The 18,799-nt window shown below is 35.1% G+C and overlaps 1 protein-coding gene across 1 annotated transcript; it reads right to left on the bottom strand.

The window, feature by feature from the left end:
• Positions 1 to 318: 318 nt before the first annotated feature.
• LOC123560647 (fibropellin-3-like) lies at positions 319 to 15,368 on the bottom strand. The gene is made up of 6 exons (XM_045352816.2): positions 15,208 to 15,368; positions 13,578 to 13,647; positions 8,721 to 8,913; positions 7,066 to 7,170; positions 5,614 to 5,739; positions 319 to 536 (listed from the first exon to the last, which is right to left on the bottom strand). Exons 2-6 carry the CDS (start codon positions 13,605 to 13,607, stop codon positions 520 to 522), a joined length of 471 nt encoding a protein of 156 aa, XP_045208751.2. The 5' UTR covers positions 13,608 to 13,647; positions 15,208 to 15,368; the 3' UTR covers positions 319 to 519.
• Between the last annotated feature and the right edge of the window lie 3,431 nt (positions 15,369 to 18,799).

The raw sequence follows: 18,799 nt of genomic DNA on the forward strand, positions 1-18,799 counted from the left end.
GACAGGTTTTCGCAGACAAGTCTGAAAGTCCTTTTTTATTGATTGAGTCTTAACTCAATCTTGAAACTAATTACTGGAGAGCTTGTATTTTGAGACGAAGGAAGCCGCTTTCTGGAGTATCCTCAACGGGAGGGAGGGAGGGGGTGGGGAAGGAGAAAGTTTAAAACATTTTTTTCTAGTTACCTTATCTGGAAATGTAGGCTTTTCAAAATGCAATCAATGGTGCAGTTTTGTCGGAACTACTAAACTGTACAAATTTATATCAGAAGCTACCAACGCACCCAGAACAAATGTAACTCCTCAACAATAAAAAGGACATAACAACTTATATTTATTTAAATTAACTTTACCAATAATTTTATTATATTGTTTTATCAAGGGCATATGCATTCCTTTTTATATTGGTCAAGATAGTCTTATTGTCTATAAATGTCATCTAACTGATCTATTTCTCTTCTTTATTTTCTCCAGTGCAAAGTAATTATCCATATATTTGTTGTCACCTCTTTTATATTTAATTCACCTTTCTACCACGTCTGAAAATACAACAATTTCAGACATGAAAACCTTTTTAGATATTCATAGCACACTAACGATATGTTATAAAATTAACATTTGAGCCGAGCCATGAGAAAACCAACATAGTTGCTTTGCGACCAGCATGAATCCAGACCAGCCTGCGCATCCGTGCAGACTGGTCAGGATCCATGCTGTTCGCTAACGGTTTCTCTAATTGTAATAGGCTTTGAAAGCGAACAGATCCTGATCAGACTGCGTGGATGCGCAGGCTGGTCTGGATCCATGCTGGTCGCAAAGCCACTATGTTGGTTTTCTCACATGGCGTGGCTCATTTCATCTGCAAAAGTCAATTATCAAGCAATCTATAAGAAAGATAAAAAACAAAACCACAGGTATTTATTCTGTAATTTCTTTAGAAAAGCACATTGCCTTGATACTGGCATCATATTTGCTTACACTTTTAAAGTCTTCCTGCTTGCTAATTACTCATTACACTTGCCCTACTTTGTACACACAACCTGTTAATTACTTATCACACCTGCACACTACTTTTTTGTTTACAAACTATACCTGCACCCTACTTGTTAATTACTTACTACACCTTCATCCTACTTTTTGTTTACTAACTAAACTTGCACCCTATTTGTTAATTACTTATTACACCTGCACACTACTTGTTACTTACATATTACACGTGCAGCCTGCTTCTTAATTACTTATTACACCTGCATCCTACTTTTCTATTTATTAATTACACCTGCACCCTGCTTGTTAATTACTTACTTCATCTGCAACCTGCTTTTTTGTTTACTAACTACATCTGCAACCTGCTTGTTAATTACCTTTTATACCTGCATTCTACACCATACCTGTACCCTACTTGTTAATTACTTATTACATCTGCAACCTGTTTTTTCGTTTACTTATAATTTAAAGAAAACCACCCTCACAGTACAGTATAATTATAACTTGTGAGCAAACTACTGGTATATAGATCTATAGATCTGTTAATTATAGATTTTTTTACAGTAACTATGACCTTACTGTTAAGCTATGTTTATTGTAATATGTATTTATGTATGACGAGAAACTGTGTCCAGTTTAAGTCAATAAAATATTCTTCTTCTTCTCTTCTTCTATAACGCTTGCACCATAGTTATTTATTACACATGCGCCCTACTTGTCAATTACTTATTACACATGCAGCCTACTTTTTTTCCGACTTCAACGTTAAAATAATCTCCACAAATTATACACCTTTTCAAAGACATTTTTAAATGAAAATATGATGAGAAACAAGCAAATCGATACTTGTTGACTGAACAGAACGATTTACGAAAACAATCTGACGGACGTGAAATTATGGTTAATCAAAAATGGACGTCAATAGTTGTGTTTGAAGGTTTGCAGAGAAACAAGTTACAGAAATATCAAAAAAGTAAAATACGCATCCTATGAGGAATATGCTGAATTTTATATTTAACAAAATTTCGAAACGGAACCCAACAACTTCAAATTAGGCGCATTCCACCTTAAAGAGAATTCCTATATATTTTTTTTCCTTTCATAGATTTTTTTCAAATTCACATATATGATAGGAAAATTTATGCTGAAAACAATGAACAAATAAAAACAATGGGTCACCAGGCTTGTTTTTGTGAAAAAAAATTTTGAACACACCCACTATTGCTGAAACTACCAGCAATTTTTCAATTTTCATAATTTTCTGCTTTTTTTGTAAATGCCGACAATTTTATTATATATTTATTTGATATCATAGTCATATTTGTAATACTATATCCTTAAAACAATTGGTACAAATGAAAAAATAATATTGTTTCATATTCATTTTTGTGAACATTTTTCAATGAAAAATACCCATAAAGAAGAATATATCTTAAATTTTGAAAAAAAAACTCTTTCATAGAATTTTTTCCTGTTTTTCTTGTGTATAAATAATTGTATGGTGAGCATAAAAATGGCTTAAAATGTATGGGTCACCTGGCTACATTTGATGTTAAGACCGCTTGAATACAACACCTGTTCGGACGAAAAATGGCACGAACCTGACCAAATTGATTACATGTATATCTGCTAGAAGTCAAAAAAGTTTTAAAAATTCTTAATTCTTTCTATAATTGAATACTAAATAATCCGAAAGGTGATATTGTCTTATCAGTACTAAGTCAATTGTCTTACATTATATGACCAACACTGCCTTTGTACTAAAATGCGACGTGGAAACACAACCACAAAAATGGCAAGATACCTGTCAGGCATGATACTTGTCCATACAACATAAACCAGTATCAACATTTGATTACTGATAAAAGTTATCAAAAATGTTATTTCATTCAAGATTCCTCATATTTGAGATTGTCTGTCACATATTCCAACAAATGTTGACTTCACTTCAGTTTTCCATTGAAAGTGTCGGCTGCGCGGAAAGATGCGCATAAAAAGCTATAGGCCTTTAAGCTGAACACCACTAAATCCAGCTGTTCTTTATTTCATATAAAATCCACTTACTTCATAACGGTTTTTCGACATTTTCTAGCATATCAGATTTTCAGAGACATATTTCCATAAAGAACTAGATCGCTACTTCAGAAAAACAAAAAGAAAATGGGGTGTTAACTTTTATATAAGAAAACTACAGTTCGTTAAATACAACCCGCTGCTACTTTTCGCTTCTTTCAATTTCTCTTTTCGAGACATTAAATTCTTACGCCGCCATTTTTACCTAGCATGCGATAGGAACATGCCGATTTAAATAGAATTCAAAGTGATACATACTGAAACGCGGTAGGGTAAAAGTGAGCACGTTGCTGTCGAGAAAATGCACTAGGAAAGGAAAAAAGATTAGTACTACTTATATTTGGACTACTTGTGATAGACTAGCGGAGGCTTACATTCTATTTGGTAGTGATCAGCCTACAAGAAAAGAAATGTTGTTTGATTTTTCCATGAATTTGCATTCATTCTCAAGGTACACCTATTTTACAATACTTCTACTTTTTTGGTGCAAAATACTGAGAAAATGTAGAGAAAAGACAATTCATTACAGGCCCCGTGTTCACAAAACATTTTCAGTCTCAGCTGAGTTTGATAATGAAATTTTACTTCTCATTTATATTTAAATAGCATGGTTAAGACTAAATTTTATGTTAATAACTATTTTAATGTGACTATTCAGTATTAATGGTCAGTCTCATTTGGAATTTAAGCTTGAAGTTTTAGTAAAAATGATATTAAAAGTTTCAAACTCAAACTCAGATGAGACCAAAAAATGCTTTGTGAACACGGGGCCTGGTCACCCCCATCATCCAAAATACGCGAAATTTAGCCCTGTGCAAGCAATATTTCAATTTAGTTTACCTTATTCTTGGAATTTTCATTTAAGATCCATTTAATCGTTACGACGTTTGTCATTTCCATTCAGAAACTTGCTAATTTCAATAATATTTAGACAATTGTAGTGTTACAATGCGAGAAAAGACATTTACTAGGTCCTAAAACGGACCAAAATAGAGCCACCTGGTCGAAAATGCGATCTACATGCCAAAAACACAAGAAATTTATGAGTTTTCAGCCATTTGTTACCGTTTAACATCATAAAGAATAGATTAATGGCATTTCCATTCATTTTCGAGGAGTTTCAGAAAATATCATGTATTGCCCCTTTAACAGCTGACTAAAACTGTACATCTTGACTGGTGGACGAAAACTTCCGCAGGTTTTCGAATGGAATAGATAATACTTTCTTAAGGGGTGTGCAGGTGCTCTAAGCTATATTGTTAGACAATATAATCCGTTGCAAGGCTCCTGTGGAAATAGCATGTAAAAAGTCATAAACCAGAATGTGCATTGACTTAAATGCGGCCGTGTATCTTTTTAAAAGATATTTCTTTTTGTACTAACTACACCTGCACCCGGCTTTTTTGTTTACTAATCAGTCAGTCAGTGTTTATGTTCCTCCCTTTCAAACACATTACGCTATGTAAGAGTATACTGTATAGACCCAATTAAGGCATGTCATTAGGCATGCCATTTACGAGAGTTTTTGAAGCCAAATGGTGAAGAGAATTTACGCAATTTCCGTATAGTATTAGCCAAACAATTCAAATAATTTTGAAGCGAAAATGTGGGTGTCACTGTCACAGCAAATGAGACCATAAACCACAGAACAGAAGATGTGGTTGCAAGATAAAATATTCGATCGGTTAAAGTCTTCAAGTTTGCCCTAGCAAGAGCGGTTGGAGCCGCAAATCTCAAGCTGGTGCTGTCGTTGCTGGTCCCTCGTCGTGGAGTTAATGTGCCCCTCCCCTCCCGCAAGAGATTGGAAAACTCGGTGTCTGATCTACATACCGTCAATCCGCAGGCCGTCAACCAAAATGGTAGCTTCTTTCACCCCTACCGGCTTCAGTCAGGACACTGACAGGACAAGGCCAATATAAGTATGACCTAGTGCCGTCAGTGCCATGTGCTCCCGAGACGTGCATTCACTTGTGGGCCGGAGAAGTTTTGTTTACTAACTACACCTGTGCCCTACTTAATTATGATTTATTACGCATGCCCCTACCTGTCAATTACTTATTATACCTGCACCCTACTTGTCAATTACTTATTATACCTGCACCCTACTTTGTTGTTTACTAACTACACATGCACCCTACTTGTCAATTACTTATAACACCTGCACACTACTTTTCAATTACTTTTTACACCTGCACCCTTCTTTGTTGTTTACTAACTACACTACTAGTATCAACCTACTTTGTTGTTTACTTATTGCACCTGCACCCTACTTTGTTGTTTACTAACTACACATGCACCCTACTTGTCAATTACTTATAACACCTGCACACTACTTTTCAATTACCTTTTACACTTGCATCATACTTTGTTGTTTACTAATTACTACTGAAACCGACTTGTTAATTTTTTATTACATATGCACCCTCTTTGTCATTTACTCATTACACTTGCACCATACTTTGTTGTTTACTAACTACACCGGTACTGCACCCTATTTGTTAATTACTTATCATTCAATAGTTTAGAATATTGACCGGAAAGTTAAAAAATACCAACCATTCTCACAGTTAGTTCCAAAATAATTAGGTGGACATGCACAAGTGTATGTCGTCCCACCAGTTGCAGACTGGCATGTACCGCCGTTCTGGCAAGGGTTGGGGCGGCATGGATTACTCTGCGGTGCTTCAAACAAAAACATAACTTTATTAACAGGACATAAATATTTTTTAATTTTGCTATTAATTTAATTACATGACTGTACATACTCGATGAAATACACTTTATTTAAATAATTAATTTTATAAATAATGCTTATGATGCAAATTATGTTATTAATACACGCTGAATGAAAATGATAACATACTAGTACTCAACAGAGCCTCGCATTTTATTACTTTATTTAGCCCGTTAAAGTAAATTCAGTATGAAAAGACACTCATGTAATAGCCCCTCTGTATTTGAAAATTAAGTGTATAACAAATACCTTAACTTTATTTTATCCTTTCTCTTAAGACATAAACAATACAACACTTATCCTAAAAAGTACCGAACCAGCATCACCCGGCTGAAATAAGTGTGTGTCTACCTACAGAGAAAAGGTCTCTTCAATTTTAATAAATTTTGTAAAAAGATCCTTTGGAAGCAAAGAATGCAACCAAGAAGAATAATAGCAGACTCGGTTTGATTGAGTCTGTTCATGAGAGGTAATGAAATGTGCAACACCTCTCACGCCCCCTAGCACCGGCTTAAGCGGAACTCTATTACACATATGTTGAATGGACTCCATGATCCCAAAGGACAAGAATATATAACAATACTGAATCCAAGTACGGGGAGACTTTTTACAGCCGCCACACGGCACTTAAAGATTGCTGTTGTGATAGTTAATAAAATCTGTAAAAAGATCCTTTGGAAGCAAAGAATGCAACCAAGAAGAATAATAACATACTCGGTTTGATTGAGTCTGTTCATGAGAGGTAATGAAATGTGCAACACCTCTCACGCCCCCTAGCACCGGCTTAAGTGAAACTCTATTACACATATCTTGAATGGACTCCATGATCCCAAAGGACAAGAATATATAACACTACTGTATCCAAGTACGGGGAGACTTTTTACAGCCGCCACACGGCACTTAAAGATTGCTGTTGTGATAGTTAATAAAATCTGTAAAAAGATCCTTTGGAAGCAAAGAATGCAACCAAGAAGAATAATTGCAGATTCGGTTTGACTGAGTCTGTTCATGAGAGGTAATGAAATGTGCAACACCTCTCACGCCCCCCTAGCACCGGCTAACCGCGCTTTATTGTTTTAATTAAACAGACACGTTATTTTAGTTGTCAAACCGAATGCAGAGCTGTATCTTATGAGCAGTCATATTTGAACCGTCTTTGTCTTATCAATAAGTGTAAATTATTCTTTATTATATACATACTGTATGGACTAGTTTGTTTCTCTAGTCACATAATACTGCCGTCTTGTCAGAGGAAGACAATCCAGACTAAATACTTTCACAGTTGACTCCGGTATATCCAGCTGGACAACTGCACGTGTAACCATCGTTACCTTCAACACACGTGCCACCATTCTGGCACGGGTTCGAATCGCAATCATCTGTATATATAAGAATATTCATGACGAGTCAGTTCTTGAAACGGTCCAGAAAAGTACATAATGGGCATGTGTACACTACGTTTTGAATAAATATATATATATATATATATATATATATAATAAGATATGTATATATAACTATATATATATATTATAAATAAAATAAGGGTATGACATATAGACTAAATTACTATTTACTGATCATATTGACATTAACTAAGGTACAATTATATAGTTTTAGTACATTCTAAAAACAAACGAATGAGCCATTGCAATACAAACTTTGCTACGATAAAAAAGCGCATTAAAACATCGTCCTCTGGAAAATCCTGACAGAACAATCACATTACTGTAGCCATTTCCTCTATGGTAGTAGAAACTATCAATGGTATTAACCTTTAGCCTGCTAATTACCTAAAATGGTGTGGTCCATCATTCAATTTGGGCAGTGCCACTTATTATTCAAATGGTTGTTCACTGAAAATTTACTGACTGAATAGAGGACAGTGCAGACTGATCTTGGTCTGCACTGGTCGCAAAGGCAGAATCATATGCCGCCAAAATCTTGATCACGAAATGAACAGTCGTTTATGACAAGAAACTGAAGTCATTAACAGGTGATAGCATTTAAAAAAAAAATGTTTACCCATATTTTAAAGATTTCAAACAATTTCAATTTTATAATTCTAATGAAAATAAACAAACAAGTGAAAATTGACTGTAGAGGTTATACTTATTCGGTCATGGAATATTTCGAGAGGTTGCAGCCAGAAAGTCATAGTTATTTATCAATAAAAAAAGCTCTTACTACCCTCTTGTACCATCTCCTAGAACTTTTATCATATTAAAGGGAGGTAATTCCGAGGATTTATAACACAGCTAAAATTTAATAGAACGGGGTACCACTTAGTGCATCTCTATATAGCTAGCCTACAGCATAATCATATCTGTAATCATAGAGTGTTATGTATTAGTATTTAATGTTTGCAGTGAATTCTAAATTTAGATATAAAACCGTAGCTATCATAATCCTGACGAAGAGTCTGGAAAGCATAAGATAACAAGAGGTTACTGTGCCCTTGACCTTTGAATAATGGTTCTTGGTCTTGTCAGCGACTATTTGTCAAAATATGGTTTCTGGTTATGCCAAGCAGTTACAGATCGGATAAAAAATGATGCCTAAGTGTGTCTTTAATTTTTGTGCTAAGGCTCTCTCAGTCTTGCACATGACACATGAATGTGTTTGTCTAGTTGCCACATCTTCTACTTCCGGTCAGTCTCGACTGGTCAGTACTACGACAGGATTTTTGTTGAAAATTTTTTTCACCTTGCTATCTGTGCAGGCAGTTTTCAAATTCATTGACAAGATGAGAACCATTTATTGTAATATAAAACAATATGGAGACCCTTTCTAAGTGAAAAAAAGTTTCCATTTTGAGTAATCTGGTCGATGGTATACCAGTATATATACTTCTGAGATATTTCAGTTTCATTTATGTTGAAATTATCATAATAAACGGGACGCTGACCAAATATTTTACAAAGCTTACCTTCTGAACTATCTGTAGATTCCGAGGAAGACTCCGAGGAATTCGAGGAAGATTCCGAGGAAGACGCCGAGGAATTCGAGGAAGATTCCGAGGAAGACGCCGAGGAATTCGAGGAAGATTCCGAGGTAGTCGCCGAGGAATCCGACGGAGATTCCGAGGATTCGATGTGTATGGCTGTAAGCAACATTATGACCTGAAAGACATAGAATAAATTTCTTCTGGGTCCGTATTTCTTGATGCCTCTTTTAAATCCCAGAATTAGGAGCACGATATTTACCGTAAAATTATTTATGTAAGAAATAAATTAAGGTAATATGTGCCACCTAACGATTTTCAACGAACTGTTATGCATTTTTGCCAAATTAAAGTTTAAAATATTTCCGATTGACTGGTACTTTTTCCAGTTTTCTGTTATTCCCCATTTTGCAGCTGTAAATCTTCAAACACGACCACTAACGTCATTTTTTTTCAGCAGAGCGCAAAATGACGTACTTGACAGCTTTTAAAAGTAGCGTTTTTGTACACAACAAATATAGGGCAAATATAAGTAGGCTGGTATTTTTAGCTCACCTGTCACGCAGTGACAATGTGAGCTTTTGTGATCACCCTTCGTCCGTCCGTCCGTCCGTCGCCCGTCCGTCGGAGCCCACATTGCATACTTAAGTGGCTATAGGGACAATAGGTAACTGTACTTTTTCTTTGATGTCATTCATTCCGTAAGCTTTTATGTGGCTATATTTCTTTTACGTGGCTAAAAAAAAACAATAGAGAGAACAAAAGAATAGCCACATAAATACCCATATGTAGGAACTTCCGTCCGTCCGTCCACAATTTCCTTGTGAACACGATAGAGACCACATTTTATATTTGATTTTAATCAAACTTGCACTCAACTTGTATGGGCATAATATCTCGGGTCCTTTCGAAAACTGGCCAGATCCAATCATGGGTTCCAGAGTTATGGCCCCTTAAAGGGCCAAAATTTGCTATTTTTGGCTTGTGAACACGATAGAAACAACATTTTGCAATCAACTTTAATCAAACTTGCACACAACTTGAATTGGTATAATATCTCGGTTCCTTTCGAAAACTGGCCTAATCCCGTTATGGTTTCCGGAGTTATGGCCCATTAAAGGGCCAAAATTTGTCATTTTTGGCTTGTGAACATGATAGAGACCACATTTTGCAAACAACTTTAATAACACTTATACACAACTTGTACTGGCATAATATCTCGGTTCTTTTCGAAAACTGGCCAGATCCCATCATGTGTTTCAGAGTTATAGACTCTTAAAGGGCCAAAATTTGCTATTTTTTTTGCTTGTGAACATGATAGAGACAACATTTTTGCAATTAACTTAAATCAAACTTGCACACAACTAGTACTGGCATAATATCTCGGTTCCTTTGGAAAACTGGCTAGATCCCATCATGGGTTCCTGAGTTATGGCCCCTTCAAGATCCAAAATTTGCTATTTTGGCTTTTGCAGCCATATAGAGACTTCATTTATGGTTTGATTTGATACAAACTTGCAAAATATCTTCAACAACAATAAATCTTGAATTCAATGATGATTCTATCAGATCCAATCATAGGTTCTGGAGTTATTTATATCTGATTACCTCCCCTGATTTTAATCAAAATAATTTATATCAGTAAGTACTTATAAGTTATAGGACTCATTTGAAATTTCATTATTGTCATTAGTTGGACTTGGACAATCAGGGTAGATAACTATGGACTGATTTTATGTCAAATTACCTCCCTTTATTTCAAATTAAAATTGGTATATCTCCGTAACTAATGAAGATAGTGATCTGAAATTTCATTTATGTCATCAGATGGACTTGGACAATTAGTGAAGATGCATATTGACTGAATTTATCTTTTATGTAAATGAATATACCTAGCAGCTTCTAATGAGATTGGTTTGAAGCATTATTTATGTCTTCCATGGTAAGAAATTTCTACTTTTACTTAATTACTTTTCTAATATATTGTTGTAAAGGCTTGTACTCTGTATCTTCTGCATGCATATACTGATGCATGATAACCTCCCTCGATTTTATTAAAAATGGATTTAACTCAGTAATTATTTATAGGACTCATTTGAAATTTCATTATTGTCATTAGTTAGACTGAGACAATCAGGGTAGATTACTATGGACTGATTTTATGTCAAATTACCTCCCTTTGTTTCAAACTAAAATTGGTGTATCTCAGTAACCAAGGAAGATACTACGGTGTTCCGTTTGGACAATCGTGACTTGTTATTTAATACTAAACCGCGATGCACGATGGTACGATGACGAAAACGCGATGGCGCGATGATGAAACAACGATTGTACGATGGTGAAAACGCGATGGCACGATGATGAAATCGCGATGGTGCGATGGTGAAAGGTCGATGTAATATCGCGTTTTCATCATTGTACCATCGCGTTTTCACCATCGTATCATCGTACCATCGCGTTTTCACCATCGTACCATCGCGTTTTCACCATCGTGTTATCGCGTTTTCATCATCGTACCATCGCGTTATCACCATCGTACCATCGCGTTATCACCATCGTACCGTCGCGTTTTCACCATCGTACCATCGCGTTTTCACCATCGTACCATCAGATGGACTCGGACAATCAGGGTAGATAGCTTTTGACTGAATTTATGACAAATTACCTCCCTTTATGTTATGTAAATGAATATACCTCAGCAGCATCTAATGACATTGGTTTAAATTTTATTTAAGTCTTCCAGGGTAAGGAATAGTCATGCTAGTACAAAAATGCAGTATTTGAGCCAAGGACCCTCAAACTTGGTATGGCAATTGGCTATGACTAGTATGTGACCCATAGTTACAAGAAAATATTTATCCTGATTATATTTAAAGTGTATGCATATATGATCTATACCAAAACTTGATCTTATCATTAAGAGCAATGGTACTCAGTACAAGAACATTAAGAACATTACTGATGGGTTGGATACCATAAATCCAGCATGAATGTTCAATGCATCCTTGAGAAATTAACATGGACCACACAGCCGCTGCAAGATATGATCTGAGTTTATAGCAGAAATAAAATATAGCATTTTAAAGCCAGAATCAATCGTTAGAGAATACGGATACTGGGTTTTCACTCATGTCGTTTTCAGTGTTACATACACGAGTTGATATATGAGTTGACTGAAAATGTCGCATATGAGTTGACTGAAAATGTCGCATATGAGTTGACTGTTGCAAGGTCGGGATAGTTGGCATTTTTTCTTAACTTTCTGGAGTAACTTGAACCAAAAATGTGTTGAAATATATTGTACTTGTGATTTCAGTTCAGTTAATTCTGACTTCATTACTATACATGGGAAAAAAGCAACATGTTTTAAAATACGCTATAATTATGTCCTTAAAGTAAGGAAGTAGTTGCCATGACAATTCATTATTTAAAGCTACTCGCCCACACTTTGGGTGAAAACTTTCAACATGTTCATTTCCACCAAGTTTGGAACAGAATGTATATATGACACTGAAAAATGATTAAGTGGATGAAAATAAAAGTTAGATATTGGTAAAAATGCAAGAAGAATGTAAATTAAATCTTATGCATTATTTTAAAATCGTTGCAACGTTTTACTACCTTCTGCAAATAGCTTGGTTATTTATAAGAATACCTTGCGCAAATCTTACGTCAATAAGTTTTTACCACTAGTCACCTTTCTATGGATTTTTGAGAGAAATTATTTTTCGCTCAAAATGTGTGGGTAGGTCCTTTTAAGGGATATAGTGCCAGATTCTGGTCAAAATGTCAGTTTTCTTTCCGGGAGCCAAAATCAACCGTATAAAATCACGACCAGATTAATCGACCAGTATCATACATTTGGTAGCACAACTTTATATAAGATTAATTTTTCACTGCTAGATTAAAAGGTAGATATGTTTACTAAATATCTTAAATTTTGCACAACGATTTTTTTCTATAAATCTTAAAGACTGTACGAATATTTTTATAGAAAATTACTGCGAGGATTTGTTCTACATATCTTAAAAGACTGCTTGATATTCAAAAATATTGTCATAGATAGATAAAGCCTAGGACTTTTCCCCTACATACCCGAAAGACTACACACATATTTTCATAGATAAATAAAGTCTAGAGTCCCTTCTATATATCTGAAAGTCTACACAAATATTTTCAAAGACAAATGAAGCCTTAGAAGATTTTCCTCTACATATCTGAAAGACTACACGAATATGTTCATAGATAAATAAATTCTAGGACTTTTTCCACTTATTATGTGTCTGAAAGACTACACGAATATGTTCATAGGTAAATAAAGTCTAGGACTTTTTCCACTTATTATGTATCTGAAAGACTACACGGATATTGTCACAGATAAATAAAGCCTAGGATATTTTTCCTACATATCAGAAGGGCTACACGAATATTTTCACAGATAGATAAATCCTAGGGTTTCTCCCTACATATCTGAAAGACTACACGAATATTTTCATAAATAAATAAAGCCTAGGTTTTTTTTCTCCACATACATGTATCTGAAAGACTACACGAATATTTTCATAAATGAATAAAGCCCAGGATTTTTTTTTCTACATACCTAAAAGAGTACACTTATGCATTCATAGGCACCTATTGCTTAGTAATGTTTCAACATAATAACTTAAAGATTACACAAATGCTGCAATAAACAAATACTGCTAAGATTTTTCTGCCTAATGTAAAAGACTTCACGAATGTTGTCTAAGACTCGCCAAAGCACCTGCTTTTACATTTAATTTACAATTACATACAAACAAAATTTAAAGCGCGGTGGAAAGAAACAAAAGCATATTGTCTTACCGTCATACAAATTATGAATTTCTGCATCATGGATTCAAACAATATCACTTGAGAGCCTAGAAATGATTATCTGGAATGAAAAAATAACACATCACTTGTTCTGCAATGCCGATTAAACAATTCGATATTTTGTCAAAATTAGAACCCTTATACTTATATTTGAACACCTGAAAGGCGCACATTTTAAAGAAAGATGACTTTAATACTTTTCGACTGAATGTGTAAAGTCATTTTTGCTGTATATATGTTTAGTGCTACAAACCTAAAGAGGTTTAGAGCACCGTACTGGTATACGTGTTGCAACAGAAAGTATTATATACCAAAATGTTTGCCAGTGTCTCTAGTTCCTAGAAATGATATTCAGTAAGACTGATCTGGATGCAAAATTTGAGAAATCCAAGATGGCCGCCAAAACACAATTATCTGGAGAATATTCATATTCGCTAATTTCTCTTATCACTATTGAGTTTCAAACTATTTACATCACCTAATAAATGAGAAGTAATAACACTCATGTGTTATAAGTGTACTTTGTTACTATTTTTGTCGTTTTCGTTATTATTTTCACCTAAAATATGTTAAGTTAGTACCCTTTAGGATTAGAGTTTTAATTTATGAAATAAGATAGTTTTCAAACACATCTAACATATTTTTACACCAATGGGAGATCACTTTACATGGTAAATATACACCGCGGAATACCCTATATTTTTTCAACCAATCAGAAGCCTTTGTGAGTTGCTTCCAATTGACAAAAAGGACTACTTTCGAGGAGGGTAGGAGAAGTAGTCACACTAGAATACCCTAGTCCGTAAATTAAACGCGATCCAAGAATATAGGCATTTACTTCGATCAGTGTAGCATAAACAGTTTTCCCTTATATTTTCTAAACTACTGAGAATTCGAATTATTATATATTTGCTAATGTAATACATAGTTACTTCTAGGTAACAGACACCTTGCAGAAGCATTACTAATACTTAAATATACAGGGTTCTGCGTTTTTTTTTTATTTGTCACCAGATCATCGTCCATCCAGATCATCTGCTCGAGTCCAGCAGTGTATGACTTAGCTGTTGACAAGCAACCATACCCACCCACATTAATCTGGCTCGAACCACAGCTGACTCGTAATTATATTTTCAGCGAATATCAAAGTAATTTGAGCAGCAAAGAAGAAAATGATAAATTACTCAAATTCAAAAGATTTGTGAGGATATTAATTTACATTACCGGCCTTTACTCTTGGCAGATCGACCAAGGAATACTAAAAAGTAAATCTCAACTGAGCAGGTAAATATTTTATATAAAATCTGTAAAAACAAGCAGAATAATAGCAGACTCGGTTCGATTGAGTCTGTTCATGAGAGGTAATGAAATGTGAAACACCTCTTACACCCTCTAACACTGGCTTAAGCGGAACTCTGTTACACATTTATGTAATTTCTGGTAGCCTGTGGGTTCAGGGCAATATATTTGTCAGACACTGCATTCTACTGAATGGACTGCATGATCCAAAAGGACCAGAAAATATAACAACACTGAATCCAAGTACATGTTAAGTGTTTGCAGAGTTTATCGTTTTTAAATGTCCAAAATATGCTAGTAGAATATTATATAGAGCACTTACCTTTTTAAAGTAACATAGAATATAAAACAATTTATGTTTAACTGGTTAGACAAAAAATATCAACACGTATACTTTTCAAGACAGTGAAAAATTTCAAATGTCTCCCTTAATCAATGCGGCGAAGATAGAGATGACATGTAACGTAACACACAACGTAACATATTGCTGCAACATTGACATTTATCCGATCTAGTTTCATTATGAAGATGAAATGTTAGGTAACATTTTGCATTTAAACTGTCCTGAATTGAAGACATTTAATCAATTTTCCATTTTCATCTTTTCCACATAATACATGCGCCGACTGATTTGATTGTTAACGCTGTTTTAAAGCTAATTAACGACGGCAAGTAAACCTTACTAGTTTTTCTAGATCCTGTACATTTACTGACCTACTGATTATTTGGGACATGATTCAGAATTGATTCAGTTAGCCCTGACCATGTACAAATAACGACTTAAGGCCACACTTAGGGATCAATTGACATTTTTTGACATTTTTTGTTGTTGTTTTCTTTTTCATATAAATTCACCATAATTTCCTCTATCAAATGCCAAAAGAAATGAGTTCAAAATTTCAAATATAAAACCTTTATTTAATGAATTTCTAGAACAGTAGATATTTGACATGTGTTTACAATAACACCCTTCTGAAGAGAACAACCAGGCTATAAATTTAGTCATGGTATTTATTGACCATGATAGCTTAGCACTGATTTCCTGAATCTCAGTAATTATAATGGGGTCATTCATGGCTCTAGAGGGAGCCTTAATAGGAGTTATATTACCTTGATGTAATCGAAATTACGTGGGTGATTTTCATCAGGTAAATATAACTGATTTTGACTGGCTGTCTTGGTGGAGACGGTTAATTATTTGTGAATGATTATTACTAATGTTCAAATAATGGACCTATTAATACTTGGGAATGGAATAATGAAGTAGTCTGACTCGTTGGCAGAAAAATAAAGGGAAGTTCATTCTTTGATGTAGGTGGGGCCTAAGGATTTAGTTCTTATTATACATTTTCTTTGTTTTCTCAGAACAGAAATTCACAACTTGGTGAAATGTTTGATGTGATACAATTCCTTTATTTATGAAGGAAATCGCATAAAAATTGGCAGTCTGTTCCTTTGAAGGGTATTCTATAAACGGGTATCACAGTTTTTTTTTTTTTTTTAAATAAACCTATTTTTGAATTATATCACTTTTAATTCATTGGGGAAAAAGAAACAGATACCCAAAAATAATTGATTTGTCTGTAACTCTTTTTTTCTGGCAATTTAGGGAAAATTTGTGAAACACTTTGGTAGTATATGGGCCTCCCATACTGCACACAAAATGTTGGCTCATTTGAAGTAATGATGAGAGAGCTGAATCTGTTTGAAGATAACTATTGACTTTTACATATTTTGTTATCTTAAAAGAATCATGATGCATAAAATTTTATTAAAATAGTACACCATGGTATAGTTCAATATTTCACCTTCATTTTGGTATGCTACACCCTTAAGGTAATCTTTTCGTTTTTCTCCATTCTGCAAAAGGTAAATTGTAAGAACAGACCTGTCAACCACAACAGCGAGGTACACGGAACCGTTTTAAAAACGCAACATGTTTTAATGTCCGGTCAAAAAATATTGTGAATATTTCAATTAATAGCAGTAAACAGATGTAACTGCTGTCAGTAGTAGTAGCAGTTAACTGATGTAACTGCTGGCAGTAGTAGTAGTAGTTAACTGATGTAACTGATGGCAGTAGTGGTAGTTAACTGATGTAACTGCTGGCAGTAGTAGTAGTTAACTGATGTAACTGCTGGCAGTAGTAGTAGTTAACTGATGTAACTGCTGGCAGTAGTAGTAGTTAACTGATGTAACTGCTGGCAGTAGTAGTAGTTAACTGATGTAACTGTTGGCGGTAGTAGCAGTAAACAGATGTAACTGTTGTCAGTAGTAGTAGTAGTAGTAGTTAACTGATGTAACTGCTGGCAGTAGTAGTAGTTAACTGATGTAACTGCTGGCGGTAGTAGCAGTAAACAGATGTAACTGTTGTCAGTAGTAGTAGTAGTAGTAGTTAACTGATGTAACTGCTGGCAGAAGTAGCAGTAAACATATGTTACTGCTGGCAGTAGTAGTAGTTAACTCATGTAACTGCTGGCGGTAGTAGCAGTAAACAGATGTAACTGTTGTCAGTAGTAGTAGTAGTAGTTAACTGATGTAACTGCTGGCCGTAGTAGTAGTAAACAGATGTAACAGCTGGCAGTAGTAGTAGTTAACTGATGTAACTGCTGGCAGTAGTAGCAGTAAACAGATGTAACTGCTGGCAGTAGTAGCAATTTTACTGGTGCAACTGCTGGCAGTAGTAGTAGTTAACTGATGTAACTGCTGGCGGTAGTATCAGTAAACAGATGTAACTGTTGTCAGTAGTAGTAGTAGTAGTAGTTAACTGATGTAACTGCTGGCAGTAGTAGCAGTAAACAGATGTAACTGCTGGCAGTAGTAGCAGCAAACAGATGTAACTGCTGGCAGTAGTAGCAATTTTACTGGTGTAACTGCTGGCAGTAGTAGTAGTAGTTAACTGATGTAACTGCTGTCAGTAGTAGTAGATAACTGATGTAACTGTTGGCAGTAGTAGCAGAAAACTGATATAACTGCTATCAGTAGTAGCAGTAAACTGATGTAACTGCTGGCAGTAGTAGTAATTAACTGATGTAAGTGCTGGCAGAAGGGGAGCAGTAAACAGATGTTACTGCAGTAGTAGTAGTAGCTAACTGATGTAACTGCTGGCAGTAGTTGTAATTAACTGATGTAACTGCTGGCAGTAGTGATAGTTAACTGATGTATCTGCTGGCAGTAGTAGCAGTAAACTGATGTAACTGCTGGCAGTAGTAGTAGTAGTTAACTGATGTAACTGCTGGCAGTAGTAGTAGTAGTTAACTGATGTAACTGCTGGCAGTAGTAGTCGTTAACTGATGTAATTGCTGGCAGTAGTAGCAGTAAACAGTTGTAACTGTTGTCAGTAGTAGTAGTATTTAACTGATGTAACTGCTGGCAGTAGTAGCAGTAAACAGATGTAACTGCTGGCAGTAGTAGCAATAAACTGATGTAACTGCTGGCAGTAGTAGCAGTTTACTGATGTAACTGCTGTCAGTAGTAGTAGATAACTGATGTAACTGTTGGCAGTAGTAGCAGAAAACTGATATAACTGCTAGCAGTAGTAGCAGTAAACTGATGTAACTGCTGGCAGTAGTAGTAGTTAACTGATGTAAGTGCTGGCAGTAGAGCAGTGAACAGATGTAACTGCAGTAGTAGTAGTTGCTAACTGATGTAACTGCTGGCAGTAGTTGTAATTAACTGATGTAACTGCTGGCAGTAGTAGCAGTAAACTGATGTAACTGCTCGCAGTAGTAGTAGTTAACTGATGTAACTTTTGGCAGTAGTAGCAGAAAACTGATATAACTGCTAGCAGTAGTAGCAGTAAACTGATCTTACTGCTAGCAGTAGTAGTAGTTAACTGATGTAACTGTTGGCAGAAGTAGCAGAAAACTGATATAACTGCTAGCAGTAGTAACAGTAAACTGATGTAACTGCTA

The sequence above is a fragment of the Mercenaria mercenaria genome, chromosome 15 (assembly GCF_021730395.1).
Source record: "Mercenaria mercenaria strain notata chromosome 15, MADL_Memer_1, whole genome shotgun sequence".
Taxonomy (NCBI): domain Eukaryota; kingdom Metazoa; phylum Mollusca; class Bivalvia; order Venerida; family Veneridae; genus Mercenaria; species Mercenaria mercenaria.